At 39.7% G+C, this 23,433-nt stretch overlaps 1 protein-coding gene across 7 annotated transcripts in view; it reads left to right on the top strand.

Moving 5' to 3' along the window:
- Positions 1–23,433, top strand: part of MSRA (methionine sulfoxide reductase A) — a 274,249-nt gene that overhangs the window by 83,545 nt on the left and 167,271 nt on the right. For 4 of the 7 annotated variants that reach the window (XM_066995100.1, XM_066995097.1, XM_066995098.1 and 1 more), the window contains one exon: positions 19,946–20,014. In XM_066995100.1, the coding sequence (XP_066851201.1) occupies positions 19,946–20,014 (69 nt within the window). Of the gene's footprint in view, positions 1–19,069; positions 19,292–19,664; positions 19,829–19,945; positions 20,015–23,433 lie in introns of those variants that run through there. The other 3 variants (XM_048079327.2, XM_048079333.2, XM_048079330.2) reach the window with 3 other exon arrangements.

The raw sequence follows: 23,433 nt of genomic DNA, 5'->3' as shown, positions 1-23,433 counted from the left end.
GTTTCACTTTTGGGAAGGCAGTGAAATGTGAAAAGTCAAGTGATATATATAACTATTAAGTGTTATAAAATTATTATTTTTTTTAACATGTCCACTTGGCCATCCTCTTTCTGGATAAACCACTCGGAGTTCCTGATCCCACAGAGGTCACTACTGACCTTGTAATTGTTTTATTAACTTGCATATGCCTACCTGGTAAATCATCATCTATCTATATATATATATTTAATATTCTACACATAACTTAGATTTCCAATTTTCAAATACCAAATAAAGTTCAGCAGTAACCTTCTTAATAAAGGCAGCAATTACATTTTCATTATTCCCTCACTGCTTGTTAAACTGGGTCTAGAGTGTTTTATGAATCTAGAGCAATAAACATTATCTTACTTTGAGAGGTATTATAAAGTGTGGAGAAAAACATAATTAATTATTGTTATTGGAAATGTTCAAGGTTTTCATGTGAGAATGTCAGAGTAGCTTAATTATAGTTGTTTTTTTTTTTTTTTTCACTGAACAACTTGATATTTTGGAGCTCTGATAATGTCACACAAAACCTTTCATCTGTGGGTGTTCCCAATGAATCTTCGATAATCAGTAGCAGGCAGAAGTTTCCACCTGATTCTTGGCAGCACCTAAACCCTATTCCATCTACATTTGTATAAAGACAAAGATTACTTCTCTTTCCAGGTGTGTCTTTTATTAAAAATTCACACAAAATCAAGGGCCATAACTTCCAAGTTTTGCACATGGCTCCATTTGTGACAGGTTATAGCTTCTTTGAAAACTACTTGTGCCTCATCAAGTCTGCTCATTGCGGCGGTCTTAAACAGCAGCGCCCAGATTCCTCAGCCCATGCCATCTGAGAAACCTCCACAATGTGCTACAAGACCTTCTAAGCCTTAGAACAACGTCTATGTAGGTAAGCTAAGCAGACGAAGGGCCGTGGCTTTGAGGCTCCCGGGATGGTTTGGCCACCTTCACCTCTGTCGCCGTTAGTTTATTTAACAAGCAAAGCCTTGGTTGTGATCAGAGGAGTTAAGGAGTTAATCTCATGTCAGTTCTTACTGTCCAGATACCTTCACATCGAGCCGGGGCATCGCTTGATCTTTGGGTTGGCACTCAGGAGAAAAGCCCAGACTTGGTGTGGCCACCCAGGCTGATTTGTAGGCGACCAAGAAGAAATGGGGCAGGTTCTTGAGGATATGTGATTAAATGCACACAAATTCTTTTTAAAATCCAATTATGTTTCTTTATTGCTAGTTGAAATTGTACAGGACAGTCAGATTTTTGAAATATCTTCCAATATTAAGTGCCGAGCTCTTATGAAAATCTGCCATCAGTTTGACGGAAGCCACTGAATACTTTTGAAAGTCTGTCCTTGCACCCTAGTTGCAGCTGGTTATAATACATGTGACAAGACAAAAACAGTGACAAATTGGAGACATTTGCAATGCTATTTCAGCAATATAAAGATAAAAATACTGTAGAGCTGTTGTAGTTTTCTGCAAACTAGGCATTATAAATACGGGATACTTGATGTTATATTTACTTCTTGTAAATAAAGACATATTAAAGTACTAAAGCCATGATTATGTTCTGTCATCTTATGAAGGGGAAAATGTTTAAAAATTCGACATCCATTTTATCTATCAAAAATCTGCTTTGTCTACCACGAAATCACAAATGTTAGCAGGTATTACTCATAAAATTGTATGAGTAGCGACTGGCAAAATTATAGGGCAGGCTTTCCCAGCAGTTCTCTTTCATTTCCTGGTTTAACCGAGGCAGGAATACTGTGGGCAGCCACTGAAGTAGAAGATACACAGACATGGGACATTTCAGAATCAATGAGAGCTGAACAAACTCATCCAGGAACAAAAGGATTGAAATACGGGCAATTTTCCCATGTCCCTCATTCATTACAGCCCATAAAATAGTTACATGAATTGTAAAGGAATGATGGTGATGTACACACTGAGCTGTTCGTCATACCATAACCATGGGGTGCAAGCCTGGCCTGAGCTGGGGATGAGAGCTCCAGATATTTATAGAGAACGTGTGAAGCCATAACAGCTAAAGTCATTACACCCCAGATTATTCAATTACAATGTAAGCTCAATATTTCAGTTAATTTCAATGCATAACAGATCTGAAGATTCTGTTGTTAAGATTCTTCAGAGCAAAAGAAGACTGGAAAGAATGCTACATTTCTAAAAAGATGCAGTTCATTAATTAGAGTTTTATTAGCTAATAGAGGAAGAAATTGTTAAAAAATTCCTTTTGTATTGAAAGGAATGTGTTGCGTATTTGGATAAAAAAATATAAGTTATTTAAATATATGTTATTTAAAGTCTATTTATCTTTCCTCATTGGAAGAAGGGTTCAATTCCCATTATGTAAGGAAAGTGCATGTCACTGTTAATTATGGAATTGCATCAGGTGACAGAATAGATATCGAGGTACAATTAATGCTGCTGTAATAGCAGTCTGCCCCATTACTAGGCTTGGTGTGTTTGCTTTTTTCCCCTCACAGGAACGACATTCTTTAGAAATACAAGATTCACTGGAAAATTATGTTGAACTAAGGTTCTAGCAGCAGCGATGACAAATCACTTCTATTCAAATAGTAAAAAAATAAATAAATTCTAGATCCGTTTGTCCAAAATTCAGATTTGCACAGGATTGGTGCTGCTGTTTGAGTTGCTGACCCCACAGCAGTCAAGGGGGAGATAAACATCCTCGAGGTATGGCTTGAATATTTCAGATGACTGCATTAGGGTGCGATGAATCATGTTGGCATTACCAACCTGTTCTGCTATGTGCTTTATTTATTTATAATTCTTGCTATAATAAGTTGAATTGATAATTTTCAAAATAAATTCTACCTTTGAGATGAAATTTGTTGCAATTTGCAAGGCTACTCCCACAAACCAACTTTAGCGTAAGGAAGCTAACTTTAGTGCAAAGAAGCTAACTTTAGCATAAAAGATCTCAAATCTCCCATTTCTTCTTCCAGACAACTGAGAGACAGCGAGTGGGCGGCAAACTCCTTCAGAAGGCAATTCAGAGCTGAAGTCTAACTTCAGGTTGTCTGAATTGCTCTCTGCAATGCCCTGTCTCCCTGTTGATCATACAGAAGAATTTACAGCGTTTAACCCTGGGGAATATACCACTTACGCCTGCCAAAATAGCCGCCAGGTTCAGTTTCCTTCTTTTCAACAGAACTCTAAAACCTGGCATGCCTCGAAGGCGAGGCTGAACGTGCTGTGGTCTGCACAGCCCGTGCCCACCCGAGCAGGGCCAGGTTCATCGTGGTCTTTGGGCTTTTTGAGGAGCAGCCTTTTCCTGCCGGTGCGGTGAGACTCGGGCACTCCTGTCCTCTTTGGCTGCCGTCAGGCGTGCTTGTTGCACTCCTGATAGCCCTGGGAGCATCAATTTTCCTGGTCCTAAAGCGTAACAGTGGTGACAGTGAAGAAACTTTTCTGTTTTTAATAGGGTTTAGAAACAAACCCCTAGCTGTGCGGCTGTTAGCATTAATAATAACACCCCCCTTCAGATGATACATTCTCTTGATATGTTCTTGATATATTCGCTCTCTTGATATACTCAACAATTTTTTAATTTTAGTATTAACTTAGGTTACCAATAATTAGGTATAGTGTTGACAATCCCTGCTCAAACTTTTCTGTATGTGTAATGTCCTTTCTGATCAAGCTCTCTCCTTTTTTCCTGGGTGGCTTTGTCAGGCTACGTCCTTCCTTGTCCACTCTTCATCCTTCCTGCACGGTTCTGCTAGAGCACCTGCGACACGACCCCTGCTGTTCTGTCTCTGGATTTCCTCTAAGCTTTCACTACCAATTATATCTAATTGTTCTGGATTCAGTAGTCGTTTAACGGTGTGTACAATGCTCACAAAGGGAATGCAAAGACTACTAAACATGTTTTCACTCTTTAAAGCTGTTGCCTTCGCTCTACAGATGGTATTTTAGTAAAGTGCTGTGTATAATCTGCTTGTTAGCAAGATTTTTCTGAACACCTAAAGGCTGTAGATATTCCATCTACTTCAAGATCGCAAATTAAGCAATGCAGTACCTTTAATGGGGCTTGCTTTGGACCAGGAAAGATGGCTAAAGATCCCAAAGGAGGTGCCTTGCTCTTTCCAGGACCTGAAAGAAAGCCTGATAATCTCAGTCAAGTGATTCAGTGCTATAAATGTAGATATTCTCGATGTGAGGCTTTACAAATCACTATGAGAAGGCATAGTTTTTTACAGGTAAATAAAACCAAATAACTCCCAGCTGTGCACTAGGTTCACAAAGTCAATAAAGCCTTCCCTACAGTGAATAAAATCTCTGTTGTGTTGAGGAAGAGCTCACCACTCGGAGAATGTCCGTCTGTTCCACTCTCCTATCTTTGTCCTGGGCTGTATCTCCCTTGGAAGGCAATACTGGACAGCCTCATGTGTAAAATAATTCAGCTGATTCTCCCGAGGTTGATTTCAGAAGGGAATAAAGCCAGGTGAGCAGGGCAGAATCGAACTGAGTTTGCTCCCTCTGCTTTCAGCCGATGCAGTTTCTCCACTGTGGCTACAGTCTGTTCAGCTGATCTCTCAGTCACTAAACAAAGGAGTTTCTTTTTACAAGTATATGACACAGGACTTCATATTGGATGCTCTTATCTAATGCTTCTTGAGGAGTTAAGTCCACTTCTTAGCTTTGTGTCTCTAAGCATGGCTTTGTGATGGTCTGGTGGGAGGTGTCCCTGCCCATGGCAGGGGGTTGGAGTGAGATGATCTTTGAGGCCCCTTCCAACCCAAACCATCCTATGAATCTGTGATACTCCTTGGGAAACGGTTGAGAGCCTTTTTTAAATGAAACTTTGGTCATCTAAGAGGTGAGTAAAGATGAAGTGAAACTAACCTTATGATGTCCATGTAGACACCAGACGAGGCTGAACAAAGCAAACAGATCGGTGCTAGCCCTGTTATCCTATGGGAACTGTGTGCCTTATACTTAGGTACAAATGCGTCTTCATTTCAAATCCTCTTATATCTCATCCTAAACCACTTACATACTTCGGAAAGTACAAAAATGTGAGCAGGAAGTTTGCTGTGGAGCTTCTGTTTGCCATGGGTCCTTTAAGTGTGGATATGGTTTTGCTATGTGATATGGTCAGTGGCTAGCTTTGTGATCAGTGGTCACTAGGTCCAGTAAAGAACCATAGTTTGAGCCTCAAATTCTGGGCTAATATATTTTAGTTAAGATAAAATTGAAAAAAATAGTTTTTACTAAGTACAAAATATTTTATGATTTTTTTTTCTAGTTGCTAAGCAGTAGAGTATCAGCCTTAAAGCGCAGTATCTGTTCCAGACGAAGTTGTAGCATTTTTGTAGTTGGGGTACCTACTTCTCGTTTCACTTTTAGAAGTCTCTGTTTTAGAATCCCCTTCCCCATCCCCTCTGCAGCCAACAAAAGACACAACACCACGTCGTTGTTTCGCAAGGACAGCACTTTGGATAGAGAAGGCCGAGGTGCGTTTCCGCAGCTTTGAGTCAGACCCATCTGTTTTTTAAGGAGGTAGTTAATCGACGCCAGAGCTGGTTGTGCTGGTTTGTGACTCCATCCTCGTCTTTATTTCTCCCATCAGATGATGAGCTTCTTCGAGGAGCAAAACCACAGCTCCCCGTTTTGAAAGAGAAAAGCCCCTTGGCCTCACCTTCGCCCTCCCGGCTCCTGCCTCTTGCTGCACCAAGAGGGGATAGGAGCAGAAAAAGGCTGATGTTCATCTGGAACAGATTGCGAGGGGAGGCCTGGACCCGTCAGGCTCAGCTGAGCATTAGGTCTGGTCATTTATCACTGTCAGACGGGGGGGAAGAGGCACTGGACCGTTCCTTCTCGGCTGCTGACTGACAGCTGACTGAAGCCTAATGCAACCTCCGGGCAGATAATCTGCCATCAAGGGGGAACGTGTACGAGCGAGATACTATATCACAGGCTGCATGCTGCTTCTTGCTCAAAGCTACTGACATCTTCACAAGGAAGAAAAGAAATGTCAGTCGTGCTTTAAGGGACCGCGGTGCATTGTAATGCCTCGCTAAAGCCGCGCTGCACCTCATTTCCATGGTTTCGTGTAGATCCATTTTTAAAAACAGATTAACGGCATCGTGGAGACATGCAGTCGGGCACAGAAATGATAATGTGATGACAATGTTCGGGTGAGAAAAAGCGCTGTTTGTTTCACCTATCAGTTTAATTCACGGGACCGTAGATATGCTGCAAAGCAGTGTAATTATTTAAAAATAGCAAAACCCGCCCTGACAAATATAGGCCCCTGAGTAAGGCTGGATATTCAAGGAACGTGAAAAATATCTTGTGGTGGAAAACTGCAATTAAACCAAGAAAAACGTAATAAGTAAGGATTAATACCATTTCCTGCAGTGTTTTGTACAACAAATACTTCCTGTGGGTGCTAATTTAGAGCAATGCTCCGTGAGGGAGGCTCCCAAACCAACGTGAGGATATTCTGTTTTCAAAAATTCTTGCTCTGTCGCCTAATGAACAATTCTGCATCTTTAATTTTGTCAGTCTTAAACTCTAGGTTTTATTGTTTTTAATTTGCTATTATTTTTATTAACAGTATCTAATTTTGCTATTCATTACAAATCATATGCATTAACTTAACTGGGGAACATTTTAATTGAGCACTGCTGGAGATTTTCCAATAAATTAACATTACATACTTTTAACAGATGTCTGAATTAGACATTGTTATTAGACATTGTAATTAATAGAAGTTTTACTCAAATTAAAATCTCGGGGCCTTAGAAAAATTAAATTGTAGGTGACTGAATGATGTTAACTCATTAATAGAAAGTGACTACTGAATTCTCTCCGTTGGGTTTTATTAACCCAATAAACATACTTTTTTAAGTAGCTGGAGAGGGAGTTAGACAAGCTCTTGGGAATAAGGGACTGGGAATCAAGACATGGTTTATCGGTGATATTGTGAACTTTGAGAAGTTATTTGACCAGCCATTGTGTTATTCCTCTAATGAACGTCATAACTTCTTGGGAAGCTGTAGTTTTAAAAGTATACATTGGTTAGATTTTTTTTAGATACAAAAATTACATTAGTACGGGTTGCTTGCAGTCTTGGATCTTGAAAATTATTTTTTCTGTTTGCATGGAGAACAAATGCAAAGCTGGTATAAAAGAGCACATTTGTGCAAGGAGGAATCAAGCCCCTGAAGCAGACAAACTATCAACGAGTAGACAGAGGAAGGCAGGAGAGCAGCTTTTCTTTGGGATTGCCTCACTAAGTGAAGTGAGAATACATATTGTCATTGGAAAGACTTTGACCAAATGTAGAAGTCTTCATCTGAGCTAACCGTCATTGGCTCCTTCATGTCAGTGAGGTAAAAATAATCACCTGTAGGATAAAATCTATTTCTTCTGAATGTGGATGCCTAAAAGTAGATGAATTGCCCAATGCTGCATATTTCTTCCCATTAGCCCAAGTGCTGTAGGTGAGAGGAACCTCCCCTGGGTCATGCTGTATTTCAGAAAAAAAACACAAAGAAGTTACATCTAGTGTGATCTCATTTGCCCAAATGTCATGTTTTAGTGCAATATTATAAAACTGTAATGTTAGTCAAAGAAGTGTATATTGGAGAAGCAGTGTTTCTCTGTGATTCCCTCCACAGGAAAAAATATGTCTGAGTTATGTCTCTATGTAAGTAATTAACAGCTTGAAAAAACACTGCTCTACTATTTATCTACAAATTCATGGCCAGCCGTGAATTTCAAAGGGATTCTCCCACTTTGAACATGTTTTATGACCGTCCAGCAAAAATTATCTTGAGTCTCATTTTGAGAAGCTCTGAACATAAAAAGTCAATAACAGCTTGTCAGTGCTCAGATGCCCAGCATCAGCTGGCATAAGAGCTAAGTAACTACTCTCAGGCTGAACCCTCAGAAAGCGAGCGTCCCAAATCCAAAGACACGTTTAGAAGATTGTTTCTGTAAATACTAACATGCAAGAGGAAACTAGAAAAAAAAAAACAACGCCAATGTATTTAAGCAATTTGAGGATTTTACCATCAGGTCTGCACTGTTTTGTGCAGCTAGCGTTTCTGATGACAGAATTTGGCATTGCTGTTGCTGATTCACAAGCAAGGAGATGCTGAGGCAAGCAGTGGCAGGAAGCAAACCGGCGGCGATTATGTCCTCAGCAGCAGTCTCTTTAGGAGAAGCTGAGGGCACGTGGATTTCCACAGTCTGGCCATTCTAAGAGTTTATTTCTCCCGTGAATCTCCTGTCCTTCCCTCAGGTTCTGCTTCCTGCCCCTTTAGACAATTTTTTTTTCCTCCAGAAAGATGAGGACGCAAGCTCCTTCTCTGTAATAAGAAAACCGTACTATTCCTGGAGCTACTTTGCATCTCTCTGTGCTTCACTGCAGAATTTCTGCCTAGAGCTTTGTGCTAGTTTTCATTTTTCATGGTGTACACATGATGTCCCAGTTGAGTATCCAGTGCATGTTTTATTCATGTGCTTTTCACCCCGTCTTTGAGATCATTAATAAAGCTGCTAAATAAACCCAGGCTTAACAATCCTCCTCGCCACACCCCACTGGACATCTCCTCCCAGCCCGGTTACACCGTGTTTATCATCACCCTTTGTTCGGATCTCTTGGTTTTCCAGCCTGTCTGACAGTATTCTTACCCAAGCTGGTTCAGATAAGGCTCTCAAGTGGGGTTTGGAAAGGCATTGTCTCACGTTCTGAAATACAGTCCAGTTGTATTTTGTCGGCGTCACTCAATTCCTGCACTAACAACCGGATGCTACTGGCGCTGCCTGAAAGCAGCAGTGGTAGGAAGGGCATGGGCTGTCTGCCCTACGGCGATAACTCAGTGCCACACTCCGTGCCTGTTTTAAGGCTTTTTCTGTGCATTTCATGCACTGCTGAGTTTTACAGAGTGAAGAAAAGATAGTGTGCTGCTGTATTCTCCCTTATGATGGCATGCCGACCTGTCCTTTTGTAGAAGGGGATAATTATCAATCCCAGTTACCTACCAGCCGTGCACTAAGTCACACACAGTGAATGCAGTACTTATTTAATTATTTTTATTTGGGCTACCGTACAGAGCTGGCAGCTGAAATCTCTGTAGGTCAGGAAAGGAGGGGAAGGATCTGAAGGAGATAAGGAGGTAGCTGAGGCTTTGTTTATCGGGAGCTCCTCCCTAATACACAGAGAGGTACCAGAGAAATCAACGAGGAAACTTGTTAGCATCAAGAGTGCTGGCTGGCATCGCTGCGTGATCACAGGTGGAGTGAGACATGCAGCTGGACCATGAGAGATGGTTGGACCTCGTGGCCCCGCTGAGGACCTCGCAAGTAGACGAGTGACTTCTGCTTGGTGCGGTGGAGAAGGGATTTGACAATGAGAGTGTCATTTGAACTGATGGACTCTTTGCAGCAATGTTCTTTGGGGAGTTGTAGTCTTCCAGAGAAGAATATATTGCATTTGTCAAGTTGCAAAGAAAGCAAATTTTAGGGAACAAAGTAGGGAGATAATCGAACCTAAACAAAAGATTTACATGTGCATGTGATAGCGGAGTACCATCTAGCAACTCTTGTAGATAGGTTCATTTTCCTCTGCTATCATTTCCTCTGCTATTTTGATCAAATGCTTTACTGTTAACATTTGTCTGGTTTATATATATTTGTCTGTTTTATTGATTCTAGTTTATAACCCAGAATCTCCATTGGTGTCAAGGCCCTGCTTTGATGAATATGTATGTATACACAGGCTTAATCCTCCCACTGCCTGGATCATAAATCTCAGTGATAATACTGCAGGTGATATAGGTGGAATTCATCTGAGCTGGTCACTGGTTTCCTTATAATTGGCACTGAGAAATTGACACTTTTAAATATGATTCATTTTATCCTGAAGAAAACATCCAAAATTTGTCAGATGAATCACAGCAGAAGTAGCTGTTTCTATCCGGAGAACAGAAAGATCCAAGGCTGAATGCTCAGATGTAGATAACCATTGTAGATGACTAAACGAAGAGGCATGAATCCCAGTTGGAGCACATTTAATTCAACCTTAATGTACCTACCCAAAACCTCAAAGGTTAAACTTCTGGTCTACACACTCAGAAAATGCGTCAAGCAGCACATGTAGGTACAATTAGGATATGTGGTATCAGGTATTTTGTGTTTGAAAGTCATGTAACAGTACATGGCTTTGTCTCCTTGAAAGCAGGAAGGCGTTTATTGCAGTCTGTAGGGTGCTTTCCTCTGGCCATACACCCTCTATATCCTTACATTTCACCCGCACACCCCACCGCCCCCTGCCCCAGCTGCTACGTATGCACGTACGTATTTACATCTGCTCTCTCTGTGGTCTTATGCAGGTTCCTACAGCTGGCTTTTCCCATTGCCCTACCCATCTTCCTACAGCCTATCTTCCCCGTCACAGATGCGATCCCCGATGACCCCGCAGCCCTTCTACCCTTTCACGCCGCGCCGTCGGCTTCCCTTGTGGTCCGTAGCCGCATGACATACTGCTTCCTATTAGCACAGTCACACAGCTACGGGCGCAGCTGTTCAGCCACTAATCTGCAAACCCCAGTAGATTGGAAATTTCAAAATCGCTGTTTCTCTCCCTCTATACCTCCGCTGCCCTCTTCTAAGAAATGAATTCATTTTCATTTTCGAAAAGTTATTTTCCTGTCATTTCCTGTCGGTACTTTTCGCAGTAAGAAATGCAAAACAGAATCAGTGTGTGATAATCTTGCCTTTGTTCGTTAAAAAGAACCTATGTGTTTTGAGGAGTCCATGTGTTTTGGGTTCAGAACTGACACACTGTGCTAGGACACATCACATTTTGTAGCATCAATCAGTTTGCGTGTAATAATCTGTTTGATAGAATGGATGCAGCAGAACACAGCATGTCACATTGTGAGACATCATCTCCAGAATACGTTTCAAAACTATTTTCAGCTACCATTCTTCCTTTCACGACTGATTTTAATAAGTGAACAGTTATTTATTCTCCAACAAAATTTGTAATCTAACACTTTCCATTAAACATCATCATGCTTTTTTCGTAATAGTTGTGAACCACCAGTGTGAACAATAACGCACTACTACAAGTAGTTGTAGGCAGTGAATTACTGTTACGGGGCTGACCTCTCTTTTTAATTGCTAGTGGGTTGACAGCTGATCTCTACTGACTGATGGAGGATGATGGAACTACAGAAATGAGAGGTGAAAGAAACCCAGTAGATCATGTATGCCATCTCTCTGCCAGTGCTGAGAACCAAAATGACTTGTCAGATTTGGAAACTTAAATGGCTGGATTCAGGCAGCAATGTCCCCGTGCTGAAAATATCCTTTGGGAGGCAAAGTGATTTGAAACACAGCACTTGGGAATTCATCTGATATGACATTAGATTTTCTTATTACACGGGAGCTTGCAGAACTGACAGTTCTGCTCATTGAACTAGACCTGAAAATAAAGAAGAGCTTCTATTTCATCACCAGCTATGAAGAATTTATGGACAAAATTCTGCCATAAATCACACAACTGATATCACTATTAGCTCTGCAGAGGCCTGAGGTAGAGCAGTCCTCTCCCTCTTGTGCCTCACTTCAGTCCACTAAAAGCGTGCCCCCGGTGAAGGTGAAGCTGTGCTTGCACGGAGTTTTCCATTGAGTAGCTTTTTGAAATTCCTAAAATGATGAAAAGAGGCTCCACCTTCAGGGACAAGGATGAATGTGGTTTTTTTTTTTCTTGTTTTTTTTTTCTTAGCGTGTGTTGGAAATGGAGGGATTTAGTAGATAATTCCTATTCCTTCAGCAGCACTACCTACAATCTTTCTCTTTCCCAGTCAGACTTCCCTCTGTCCTTTCCCGATCATTGTGAAACCATCTCAAAGGCATTTTCTGATATCCAGGAGATCTCGGGAGAGGGGAAGGATATAAATAAGATGAAAGATTTCTCCTCTGTCTGAAGAAGTAAGGATCTGGTTCAATATTAATGACTGGAAAAATATTATCCTTGTATAATTTATAAAATCCTCATATATGACATATTTCAATACATAGCACATGCATAACTCCTCTTGGCATATACATCAGATACCATACAGGAGAACTAAGACCTTTTTAAAGGAAATATCTTCCGGATAATGAAATAAGCAGATGGTGAGAAGTTTTGCATTTATGCTTTTGTCTGTAAGAGCTATCAAGCTTACTCCTAGAATAACTGACAGAGTAATCCAAATAACTATTTTGATCAAGCTATCAGCCATGACTACTGAGAATGATAGGACAAAAAAAGAAAGACTCTGGCTCTGTGACAACCAGGCTTTCAAACCAGAATTTAGTCAGATTGACTTCAAATGAGATGAATCAATTGTTAAAAGATTTATCAGAGATTTAGCAATTTAAAAAGATTTAACAATTACTGTTAAAAGATTTAACAGCAGTAAAGTACAGTTAAAAAAAAACACAGAAAAACAAAAAACTTCTTAGGTTTAAAAAGTCAGGCTTCAGAGTTCATATTTAAGTATATAGATGAATAACCTGTTTTTAAAAAGTGCTGCCCAGTTGTGATTTTCAGTGAAAGTAATAGAAATTCTGAAAGTCCAGAAGTTTGTGAAATCAGGGAATTTATTCAGATACCTCATTTTAGGCACATTTCCAAGCCAGATGAGTAAAGTGCAATGAAACTCTCATCAGATAACATGAAAATGTACTGAAATGGAGTTCTGTTTTAAAGATACTGAGTAAGTATTAAGCTTGAAAATGTGAATAACACATTTGTTACTGTATTTTAATTCAAAAAGCCATGTGGCGTAAGGGACGTGTACATTTTAGTAGAGTTAGTTCACTTCTAATAACTAAGTTCTGCCTATAGAATTCAATATAATTACTGTAAAGGAGGGGACTAAAACAATGAACAGGTATCTAGTTCATTAGAAAATATTGCAAAGAAAATAATTTGGAAAAAAATGGTAAGTGAGGCTAATTTTGCTTCCTCTGAACTGTGTTTTCATGTATAACCTGTTTTAAAATGTTTACTCATGGGCAGTGAATTCCTTATTACTACTACTTCATCTTCCTTCACTTAGGATTTCTTGTCTTTGGTAACATTTACCATTTTACTCATTAGATGTTAAATGGCAATAGGGCACTGCCAGACCTCCACCATTTTTTCAGACTTTCACTGGAGATAAAAATTAGATAATTTCTTGTTTACAAGACTGAAAAGAAACCCACTGGCCTTCAATTATGTACTGTATATTGATGGTGCACAGCAGTAAAAAGTGTTATATGAAAAAGCAGTAGGGGATGAACAGGCCTGATAGCCCATGTATCTCGCAGTGGGTTACCAATCATGCCACGAGGAGCTTTTTCTGAATGTCTTACTTCTCACAAAGCAGTTCACTTGTGCTGCGGGCTAGATTTGTTGTTGTGTCAGCTTTCAGACTGCTGATAATTCTGTCTTCTCCTAAAGCAGTAAAGCTTTCTCAGCCATCACAGGAGCAATGAATCTGACATCTTCTCACCGCAGCATTCATTTTACTGTGGTCTTTCTGGAGCGCACAAACTCAGACACTGAAATTAAACTTGGGCATTCAATGAATTTCCAAATAAAAGAACATACCAGCTACGGGTCACAGTGAAATGCCATCAGTCTGTCTCCATATTATGAGCAGAGATTTCAAGTGGTGTCTGTCATCCTACTTTTCATTACTGTGCTGGAGAGAGGTGGAGTTGTGACTATGGATGACATACTCCTCTCACAGCCAAAATTTAGAAGAAGGCATTTAAATAACTTGCTTATTCAGTGCTGAACGTATTTCTTCACCCCTCCTTATTTAGGTGAAAGCATTTTTTTTTTTCTTCACACAGCCCTGGCTCTAAGTTTTATGCCCCTTTATTGCCTCTAAACTTTTGCTTAAAATGAATATGGCAACTGTACTAAATATTTGATGTGCATGCCATGTTCAGCTAACACTTCGTAAAGTGAGCAGTGCTTTTATGTTTCTTTGGTGCCCACCTTGAAACTCTTATGATATATATTGTGACTTACAGACCACTTTTGCAAATGCTAACCACTTAGCTATTTTTATAACTGCTTTATAAACTTCTTGTACCCCCTGACCTGCTGCTTCTGTCATCTGTCAGAAATTTCCAGCTCCTCACTGACCTCATTGCCACGTAGACAGCCAAGTGGGTGTTTGGTGTAGCCGGTGCAGAAAAGACCTCCATGGCAGTGGTGTGAAGGGAAGTGTAGGAAAAAGTGTCTAAGGCAAAACAGATGGGGGAGAGGAGTCGTTCAAGCAGCCTCCTTCACCTCATCACTGCTTATCCCTTTTCCTCCTCGTCTCCCCACGCACCCATCGTGCTTGTGCTGAACGGGTGGCGTAGCTGTGTTCCAAGTCCTAGCCCAGAAAAGCTGGTAGGGATGGAGGAGGCTCGTGGTAATTGGTTAATCAGCTATTTTCAATTCAATTCCTGGCTGTGCTTACCATGGAAAATTAACAGTCCTTGTGTATAAATATGACCCCTATTCCTGGATTAATTTGATTATGTGAGAATCTCAGTTTTCATTTAAAAATAATAACTTTCTGGCCACTCTGATAAAACAAGTGTGGGTATGTAGTCTAAATATTCCCTAATGGCTTAAAAACCAGAAGATAAATATGAAGAACAAATGAATCTCTTAAGGAAAAATATGTTTTTAAATCTCTGTTATGATTGCTTGAGATCGAATGTTTTGAGAGCAGAAAATTTCTCATTTTCACCCAGTGCTGGATCAGCATTCTGTGAAAGCCAAATCTCTTTAAGGCTGCTTCATTTGGGTCCGCAAGTAGAGAACTCATCTTCTTTAATGACATCTGTTATCTTAAAGTAGGGTTCCTCTCAGATATCTTTGGTTACGCAAAATGCCCTCCGTAGACATTCTGCACTGCAATTTCATTCTTGGTGTAACTTTAATTTCATCTGTATTGCTGTGAGAGAGGATTTTGCCTATGAGTGCCTGTCTGCTCTGCAGTAGACTGGTGCTTTAGTTTTGCATATTTAAGAAAAAAGCACAAACTTAATTCTCTAGTAATTACAAGTCCTATTCTGTTAAAGGTCTGATACATGCTATAAATGCTGTGGCAATTACTTTATTAGGAATGTAACTTAAAAGCAGAGAGTTTTTACTTAGTGGAGCTTTGATTTTCCTCTGGGCTTATATGTACTAGCAGAAGAGTACATCTGTTTAGAGCCCACGTCATGTTGGTCTGCAAGGAAATATTTTTATAAAAGTTTCTCATTTGAACATCTTCTGTTGTTAAATTTATGTATTACTGTTGAGATACCATTGACGTACATGGAACTGTGAAGATAAATGAAGTGTATACTAACAAATTAAAATGTGCTAGAGAACAGGTCTAGGCACTGGAACTTGATTGTCCGTGCTGGTAGATTGCGAAGATAGGGTCTAATGTGATTTCGGCTAGGCTGATTAGCACTCTCTCAAATAGTTTCTAAATATGACTTGTTTATTTTACTAGTGCAGATATAGCCTAATCCATGAATTTAACCTGTGTGGATAGAACTTTACTTAAATTCAGTCAATCTTTAGCAAAGGACAGTTGTAAGACTTTTAGAAACTGTTCGAAGACTGAATAATGCTAAAGAAATGCTGAAGACCTGAGCAACTTCTGATTATTCTACTGAACTACTTTTGATTATTTTTCCATATATTATGCTGTTTCTCAGACAGAGGGAGAGGAGTCTAAGGATTATTTCTATAAAAATCCAGAGCATCTAAGGAGAAAGGGCCCAGCACTTTGTACATCTGAAGTAGATTTTGCCTAAAGCTAAAGTTGAATGTCAAGACCTCCAGGATATTTGTTGCTTTCAGTGCATGCTATTTCTGTTCTGCAGGGAACAGAGTATGTTTCAGATATCTCTCAGGCTTAGTTTGAAAAATGGTAAAGAGAATTCTTGCAGTTGAGGCTGGAGCAGCATTTGGCAGTTTTGAGAGGAAGTCCCACGTTGTTTGGTTGTGAAGCGATGTTCACAAAAATGCTGACAGCCTAAATATCAATTACATAGAAAGAAAAAGTTATTCCTTACCAATTGGCTTTCTGTTGAAGCTGTAAGGGCCAAGAGGATCAAGAGGATGATTTAAAGACAACCATGTCCTCCCAGCTCTACTTTTCCAAGGGCCTGGATAATGTTGTAGTCCACTGAAGCATTAACCCTGACAAATACTGACAATATTAGGGTGAGATGTTGTTTTCAACACTGGGAAGCTGCAGTTAACTTCTCGTAGCCAGTTCAGTGTTCACTGATAGTCATTCAACGTTTCTGTAAAAGTAGTTTTTGTCTTACATATTATAAGCCCTTGTTTCTGGAATGAAAATGACTTGGAAAAGCCATATATTGTTTCTGTTGGCAAGTTACGGAAAGCTTGTCTAATTTTTTTTCTAGTTCTATCAGGCCAAGGTATTGCTGATTTTCTGGAGCTCCTCAATCCAACTCATAGGGGAGAATTAAAGCTAATTATTTTCAGACGAAAAACTGTTACATAAAAAACAAATAAACGAACAACAAGCCTGCAACATTGTTTGAATGCTGTGCTTTTTTGAGAGGCTCTTTATACTTATAAGTTCTTTCTTTCTTCGTAAGATAGAATGTATGTTTTGTGAACACCCTTGTAAATTTTATTTTATTTTTATTTTTATTTTACTATTTACTGCATCTAGGCAGAAGGCAGGGAATACTGGAGAAAATGTAAACCAAATATAAATGACAGGAAAATTAATTATTTTATTCAGCTAAGATCTTTGAAACAAAAGTATGAAAGCATTGGAGGATGACTTGAGAACTCTGAAAATATGATTTTCTTTCAAACCCTACTAGCCTCTAAAAGTTTAATACTAATTTTAATATATTGAAAGCCTCACCATTTGAAATGATAACTACTTCGTACATCATGTATGTCATTCACTTTTTAAATGAAGGCAGCTATCAAGACTAGGGCAGGGTTAGTTTATTTGATCTTGCATGATGTTTCATAATTTTTCTGACTGTTCGCTCATCTCAGATGGCTATAGATCATGTTGGTAATACAAGCTATAGCTAACGAGGTTGAAACCTTGTGCGGCACTGGCCATATTACTCCCACTTTGGAACCTCCCAACAATTTCCTTCCTGAAGCCCCTCTCTTGACTTGTGTGGCACAGGGCATTCAATCTTCATAAATGCAAACAATTGAGTTCACGGGACCTCTTGCTCCCATTGCAGATAACCCTGCCTCCCCCCCTCACTCTCTGTTGATAAATGTTTGATGCCAGCTGGGATTAGAACTGTGTTATGCCTCCCTGCTAATGAAAAATATTGCTTTCAGGGAATTTGTAAGGCAGTCCTGTGTTCTCATTTTGACCTGCTTTATTCCCCACCAGGTTCTGTACTAAAGGAAGAAAAATAATGCATGTACTGAGAAAATCTCTTGGCTTTCTCCCTGGAAAGTATTCTGTGGACAGAAACCTGTATTTTCAGTTCGGGCGATTTTTTTATTCATTTCCACCACTGTTGACAGTGACTCTTAGAAGAGTGTGATCGGGAAATGAATGTGAGGATGCTAGTGAAAAGGATTAGGAATATTCTGTTGTGGATCTGTATATTTTATTTTACTTAGGGCTTGGAGACCTCTTTTCCAAGTTCTGCATACAGCCTTGATCATACAGTAATGATAAGCCTATGTTATCACAAGGAGTAGAATTTTCTATATGCTGAGGAAAATACATTGGGATGAAAGAGAAGTACATTGGGATGTCAGCAATAAGTTATTTAGAAGTTTGGAAACCGAGTTTTTAGCCCCTGGGAGCCGTCTGGTTGCAAAGAGAGCAAAGTGGGCTTCTACTATTTTCTTGTTTAGCAACCACCACTGTGAGCACCAGCAATGCCAGAATATTGCACTTTCCTTCATGCATTGTATGATTGGACATCTCAGTCTTTATTTTATGCAAATACTCCCTATAGGAGGAGTTCTGTCTTATGCCCTTCCCTTGTATACCTGTACAGGGATGTGTAACTTAAACTTCAGCTTGATATAGGCATCTGCCTGCTTCCACAGCCCAGAAGGTTTCCCAAAGCCCTGTGTAGAAAATGTCCTTCTGCCTGACAGTAGGTAGCCCGTGTGGCTGGAAAAGTATAATTTAATTGAACTAAACCTCAAATGGATCAGGTTTTCAGATTCAGTGAAAATAGCAGATGCAGTTTTGTTAATTTTGTGTCATGCATCATGTTTTCTAAGAAAACTAGAAGGAATTTGGCCAGAATGTAGAAGAAGCATCCTGTGTGAAGGACATCTGCATTGCAGGTAGATGCTGGAGCTGCTGACCCCAACACACTGAGGACCATTGCATGATGCTTTTTTGTGTGCAATTCATGTTCCTTTCCCCTTCTTGATTAAGCTTTGCTAACGGCAAAGCAGCTATGTTTGATCTGTAACTGTGGTTTTCAATGACAGCAGTAATTTAAGTGTCCAGTGTGTGACTACTGTACAGGAATAACTTTGTGTGGTCTGTCACAATGGACGTAGCATTACAATATGGCACCTAAATATTCAATTTAGGTAGCAGATTTCTGGTTGAATTGGGTGTAAAGGTCCAGGTTTTGGTAGCACAGTTGTTGCAGAGGTGGCCTCTTTGTTAAAAGAGGCTGGGCCCACCCAATGCTGGACACAGCTGGTTCCAGCTGGTTCCAGTCAGTTCAAGTTAGTTCCAGTCAGTTCCAGTCAGTTCCAGATGGTTCCAGTCAGTTCCAGCCGGCTCCAGTCAGTTCCAGTCAGTTCCAGCCGGCTCCAGTCAGTTCCAGTCAGTTCCAGCCGGCTCCAGTCAGTTCCTGTTGGTTCCAGTCAGTTCCAGCTGGTTCCAGTCAGATCCAGCTGGTTCCAGGTGGTTCCAGTCAGTTCCAGCCAGTTCCAGTCAGTTCCAGCTGGTTCCAGGTGGTTCCAGTCAGTTCCAGCCAGTTCCAGTCAGTTCCAGCTGGTTCCAGTTGGTTCCAGTCAGTTTCAGCCGGTTGCAGCCGGCTCCATTGGCCCAACCAAGCTTGTCAGTGAAGCTGGTGGATCCCCTGTGAACATGTGTATAAGACAGGGCAAAACATGGCATGGTCGTGAGGGGAAAAATGTCAGAAACAGCCCCACGAACCCAAGGTGAGGGTTGGGAACGAAGGAGCAAAATCAAGCCTGGGACGAGGCGAGGGTGAGTGGGTGCTGTTGTTCTGATCTGTCTGTGCTTCTTCTCACTATCTAAACCTATTTTGGTTGGCAATAAATTCATTTTCCCCAAGTGGAGCCAGTTTTGCTTGTGACAGTGTCTGACTTCATCTATTATCATCCTATTAAGGGTTTTCTCCTGTTAAGGTGGGAGCATGAGTGAGCGGCTGGGTGGGTGCCTGTCAGCCAGCCAATGTCACCCCACTGCAGCAGGGCGGAAAATACAGGTAGTTCATGCATGATCACATCAAAAAGTGTCGTGCTGAACACAAGCATGTCCTAGCAGCAACAGACAACTGTCATTTCCCTGCTTTGTCTGCTTGCACAATGACTGCTACACCTGTGGCAGTCATAGCTACTGGATAATGCTCTACGTGCATGTGTTACCTTGGTATCAGCTGACTTGTCCTAACCACAAAATTGAAGTGCAGCTCTGGTTTATGTCCTGGGATCTGTGGAGAGCTGTACTTTTGAGAAATAAGCTCAGAAACTATGAAGTCCCAGATATTAGTGAATTGTGCAGGTGAGCTTTGACAAAACAGACTTCAGGTTTCAATAGAATTGTAAGTAAAAACAGTTGTGTTTTCATGCAAAGTATATATTCTATTACATTTTGACTTTTTTTTTTTTTTTCTTCTAGATAAACATCATGTCAATGGAAACAGAATGGTAGAACCTTTCCCAGAGGGAACACAGATGGCTATATTTGGTAAGACATCGGCTTTAGCATAAAAGCTTTAAGCTGTATAGTTTTACTGCATGCTAAATTTCTTATTTTCAGCCTGAGTTCAGAATCAGGGCTGCTATTGCCATTTTCTAATCACTACAATTAGCTAGAGCCACTGATCATCTTGGAGATGTCCATGCCCCAGAAGGAGTATACTGAAAGTATTTTGCTGAGTTATACAAACAGAATATTTAATTTCTTATTTTGTATCATACAAACTCCCAAATAGTAGGTTTTTATGTATGTTAAGTTCTGTAAGACTTTTCATTAGTTTAAACAACACTGAAGGTGTTGACTCTCCAGACCTTAAGTCATACTGTTGGGTAGAAAGCTTTATCTACTGTGCTTGCAGAGCTGTTACCATTTACATGTTACCAAACCAAGCCTGCTGTTGTGTACTTTGTGAATAATCCCATAGACTTCCTACTGAGTGACAACATAGCTGGAAAAGTGGACAGTTGTAAATGAGAAGATGTTTAATTTCATTGTATTTGTGCTATTTTGCATGAATATGTAGTTCTTTGAGCCCTTTTGTAAAACTTGAAAAAAGTATTTCTCTGGAGAAATGAGGAATTACTTCTGGAAGAAACAGACATCCTAAAATAAGTCAGAACCACTAGCTTTTTTTTTTGCCAAGATATGGACTTCATGCAAATCTGGAAATAGTCAGAGCTGTCATTTCAGAATGTGCTAATCTTAGGCCTTAAGGGCGAGCCTATGGAATTTACCTGGGAAAAAAAAGTGGATTCCTGTGACAATTATTCTTAAAACTTACTGTGGTAGAAAATGAAAAATTTCCTAAACCTGTTTTAAGCTATAAGAATAGGTTGTTTAGAAAAGACATAATTCTCTGTTAGTTTCTACAGGATGGTACAAAAGTGCCTTAGAAAATTTATTATATCCTCTTAAATATTTATCTATCTGTGATGTTGTAGTAAGTCTTGATACTACTTGATACACCTGCTATATCATCTAGTCTGACTGAGTTGTGAATTATGTTAAATACAGGGCAGATATATAAAGCAGTCAACACTATTTTTGACCTGGGCCTATTCTAATAAAATAAATATAAATATTGTCACACACTATGTACAAGAAAAACTGGAAGATATACATAAAAATGGAGGATGTAGCTATGAAAGGAGTTATTCTGAGAAGCAATGCTATATAAATGTCCAATATGATATAACAAAAAGAATAAAGATAGCCTTTAAATATGTAATCAGGGGTATAGTGAGTTGGAATTTAACAGGCAATTTTACACCCATATGCAGCGTTTCCAAGAGAGATACTAAAATATATTTCACATTCTATTGAGTAATTAGGTAAAATTTATTAATAACGGCAACTAAAAGGTGAAACGCTGAAGCAAACCATCATAGGAACTAAGAGAATCTGCATATCATCCTGTCTTCAGACAAGGACTGAGAGATTTAGCTGGGTGCCTAGCCACGGGCTTCAGATGGTTTGGCATCACTAGGCTGCCAGCTGCCAGACCAGGTGGATGGAGGTCTCCTATAGTTCTGTCGTGTGATAACTTGGAAGTCCTTGGGCACCCAAAATGGACCTAAACACTTATCAGGCACCCCACTCGCCCCAGCTGCTTGCTGAGGTTATACATCAGTAGAAACCACGTTATTCATCTCTATAAATGGAAGAGTAGTATAAATTATCTTCCCTACATGATGCAGAACATAACCTTAGATAACCTGATCATCCGTACTGTGTTAAAGGTTATGAATCTGTATTTTGCAGGAGAAAGTAGCTTATGTCAGTATGATGTTTTCTCAGTCACTGAGTTAGGCAATAGTGATCTATCTGGTCTAATGTACAAAAAGAAAAGACTCTGTGTAAGTATTTCAAAAAACCTGTGCAGTGTCTGAAAGTTCATATATAATAACAGTTTATGTATCTGTCTGGAGTGAATTGATGATCTTAATCTACTTTCAAATAACAGAGGTGTATTCACATCTGAAATATTTAGCAATCCCGTGTGGAATTCAAAGGGCTAAGTTAGCCATAGGCACTAATTTATCACCCCAAAATTATCTTTTCATTTGATTATTGCAAAATATCACAGTAAACATTAACTTCTCTGTAGTGCTAATGTTGCTGTAGTTACCATGGTTAAAGAGGAGAAATGGTTTGTGGGTATTGCCATTCAGTTATCATCATGACTTCTTGAAGTTCTCTTCAACGGTCCTCTAATTCAGTATTGTCTTCCTGCCAGTATTCCCTTGTCTGTGGATTTTGGGAACATCAAAAAATTCTTGGAATGGTGGAATGACAGATTGTTTGATAGTTTTGTTCGAACTAATGGAAAAAGGATTTTAAGTTACCTTTTGAGTTCTAAGGTTAAGATGGATGTAGAGATTGTCCTCTGAATAATTTCTTATAGCAGGCAGGGTCAGGGAGTTCTGGTGCAGTCTGATGTTGATATAGTCCTCACTATTTATATTGTTAGAGCTCTTCCTTTACCTCCTTTGTGATGCTTAGATCAATTTCCCAGTGTTTGTGCGGGTTGTTGGCATGAGTGCTGCTATTGATTGTATGACAGTTGATTGTACATAGTTTGTACATTTTCATAGAAATTAATATCCTACCTACAGAATTTCATTGGAAGAGCTCAAAATCTTATTAAACACCCTAGCTGTAATCATTCCTGAAGAAGTCTCTTATATTCCTATCAAGCCTGATAACTTATATCATTTTTAAATTGCCCTACATTTTCCACAAGAGTGTGATTGCAAATGTTGGGATAGGTGCTGAAAACTCATGCTGCTGCCATCTGTGCTGTGAATAAATGGAAAACCTACATGTTCTTAGGTTTACTATTAGACCTGAAATATACTAGTATACAAACATGACTCTGATAATTGTTGTCATTTGTTGGCATTGGCATCACATTCTGATAAATGATGCTATAATTCATTTTTGCTACCTCCGAGGGGGCAGTGCTTGCTGGCCCTACATGAATGGGGATGAAAGGAAGTACTCAAAGAAAAATATTGCGTGAGTAATTCTTCTTCTCAGATTGTTACTCATCCTATCCATCCATTTTATTCCCCTTAACAGCAAGTTTTTTATATTTTAGGACTCTGTAGCTAGGAGGAAAAAACTGAGCGAGTTATTTGTAGGAGTAGTGTCTCTGACTCTACCTTAGCAAGAGAGTGCTTCTTAAATCTCTTCTGTGAGATCTCTTCCTTTAATCCTTTAATTCTGACTGCACAGGGACAAGTCTCAAAAAGCGGTAGTCACTGAGAAGTAATCCCTCTTCCATAAAAATATCTAGAAAAGCTGAAAGATGGTAAATAATCTTATGATTTTATCATAAGAGCAGTAGTTACTAAGAAGTAATCCCTCTTCCTTAAAAATGTCTGGAAAAGCTGCAAGATAGTAAA

Source organism: Anser cygnoides, chromosome 3 (assembly GCF_040182565.1).
Source record: "Anser cygnoides isolate HZ-2024a breed goose chromosome 3, Taihu_goose_T2T_genome, whole genome shotgun sequence".
In the NCBI taxonomy this organism is placed as follows: domain Eukaryota; kingdom Metazoa; phylum Chordata; class Aves; order Anseriformes; family Anatidae; genus Anser; species Anser cygnoides.
This window is presented reverse-complemented; position numbering and strand designations above follow the sequence as displayed.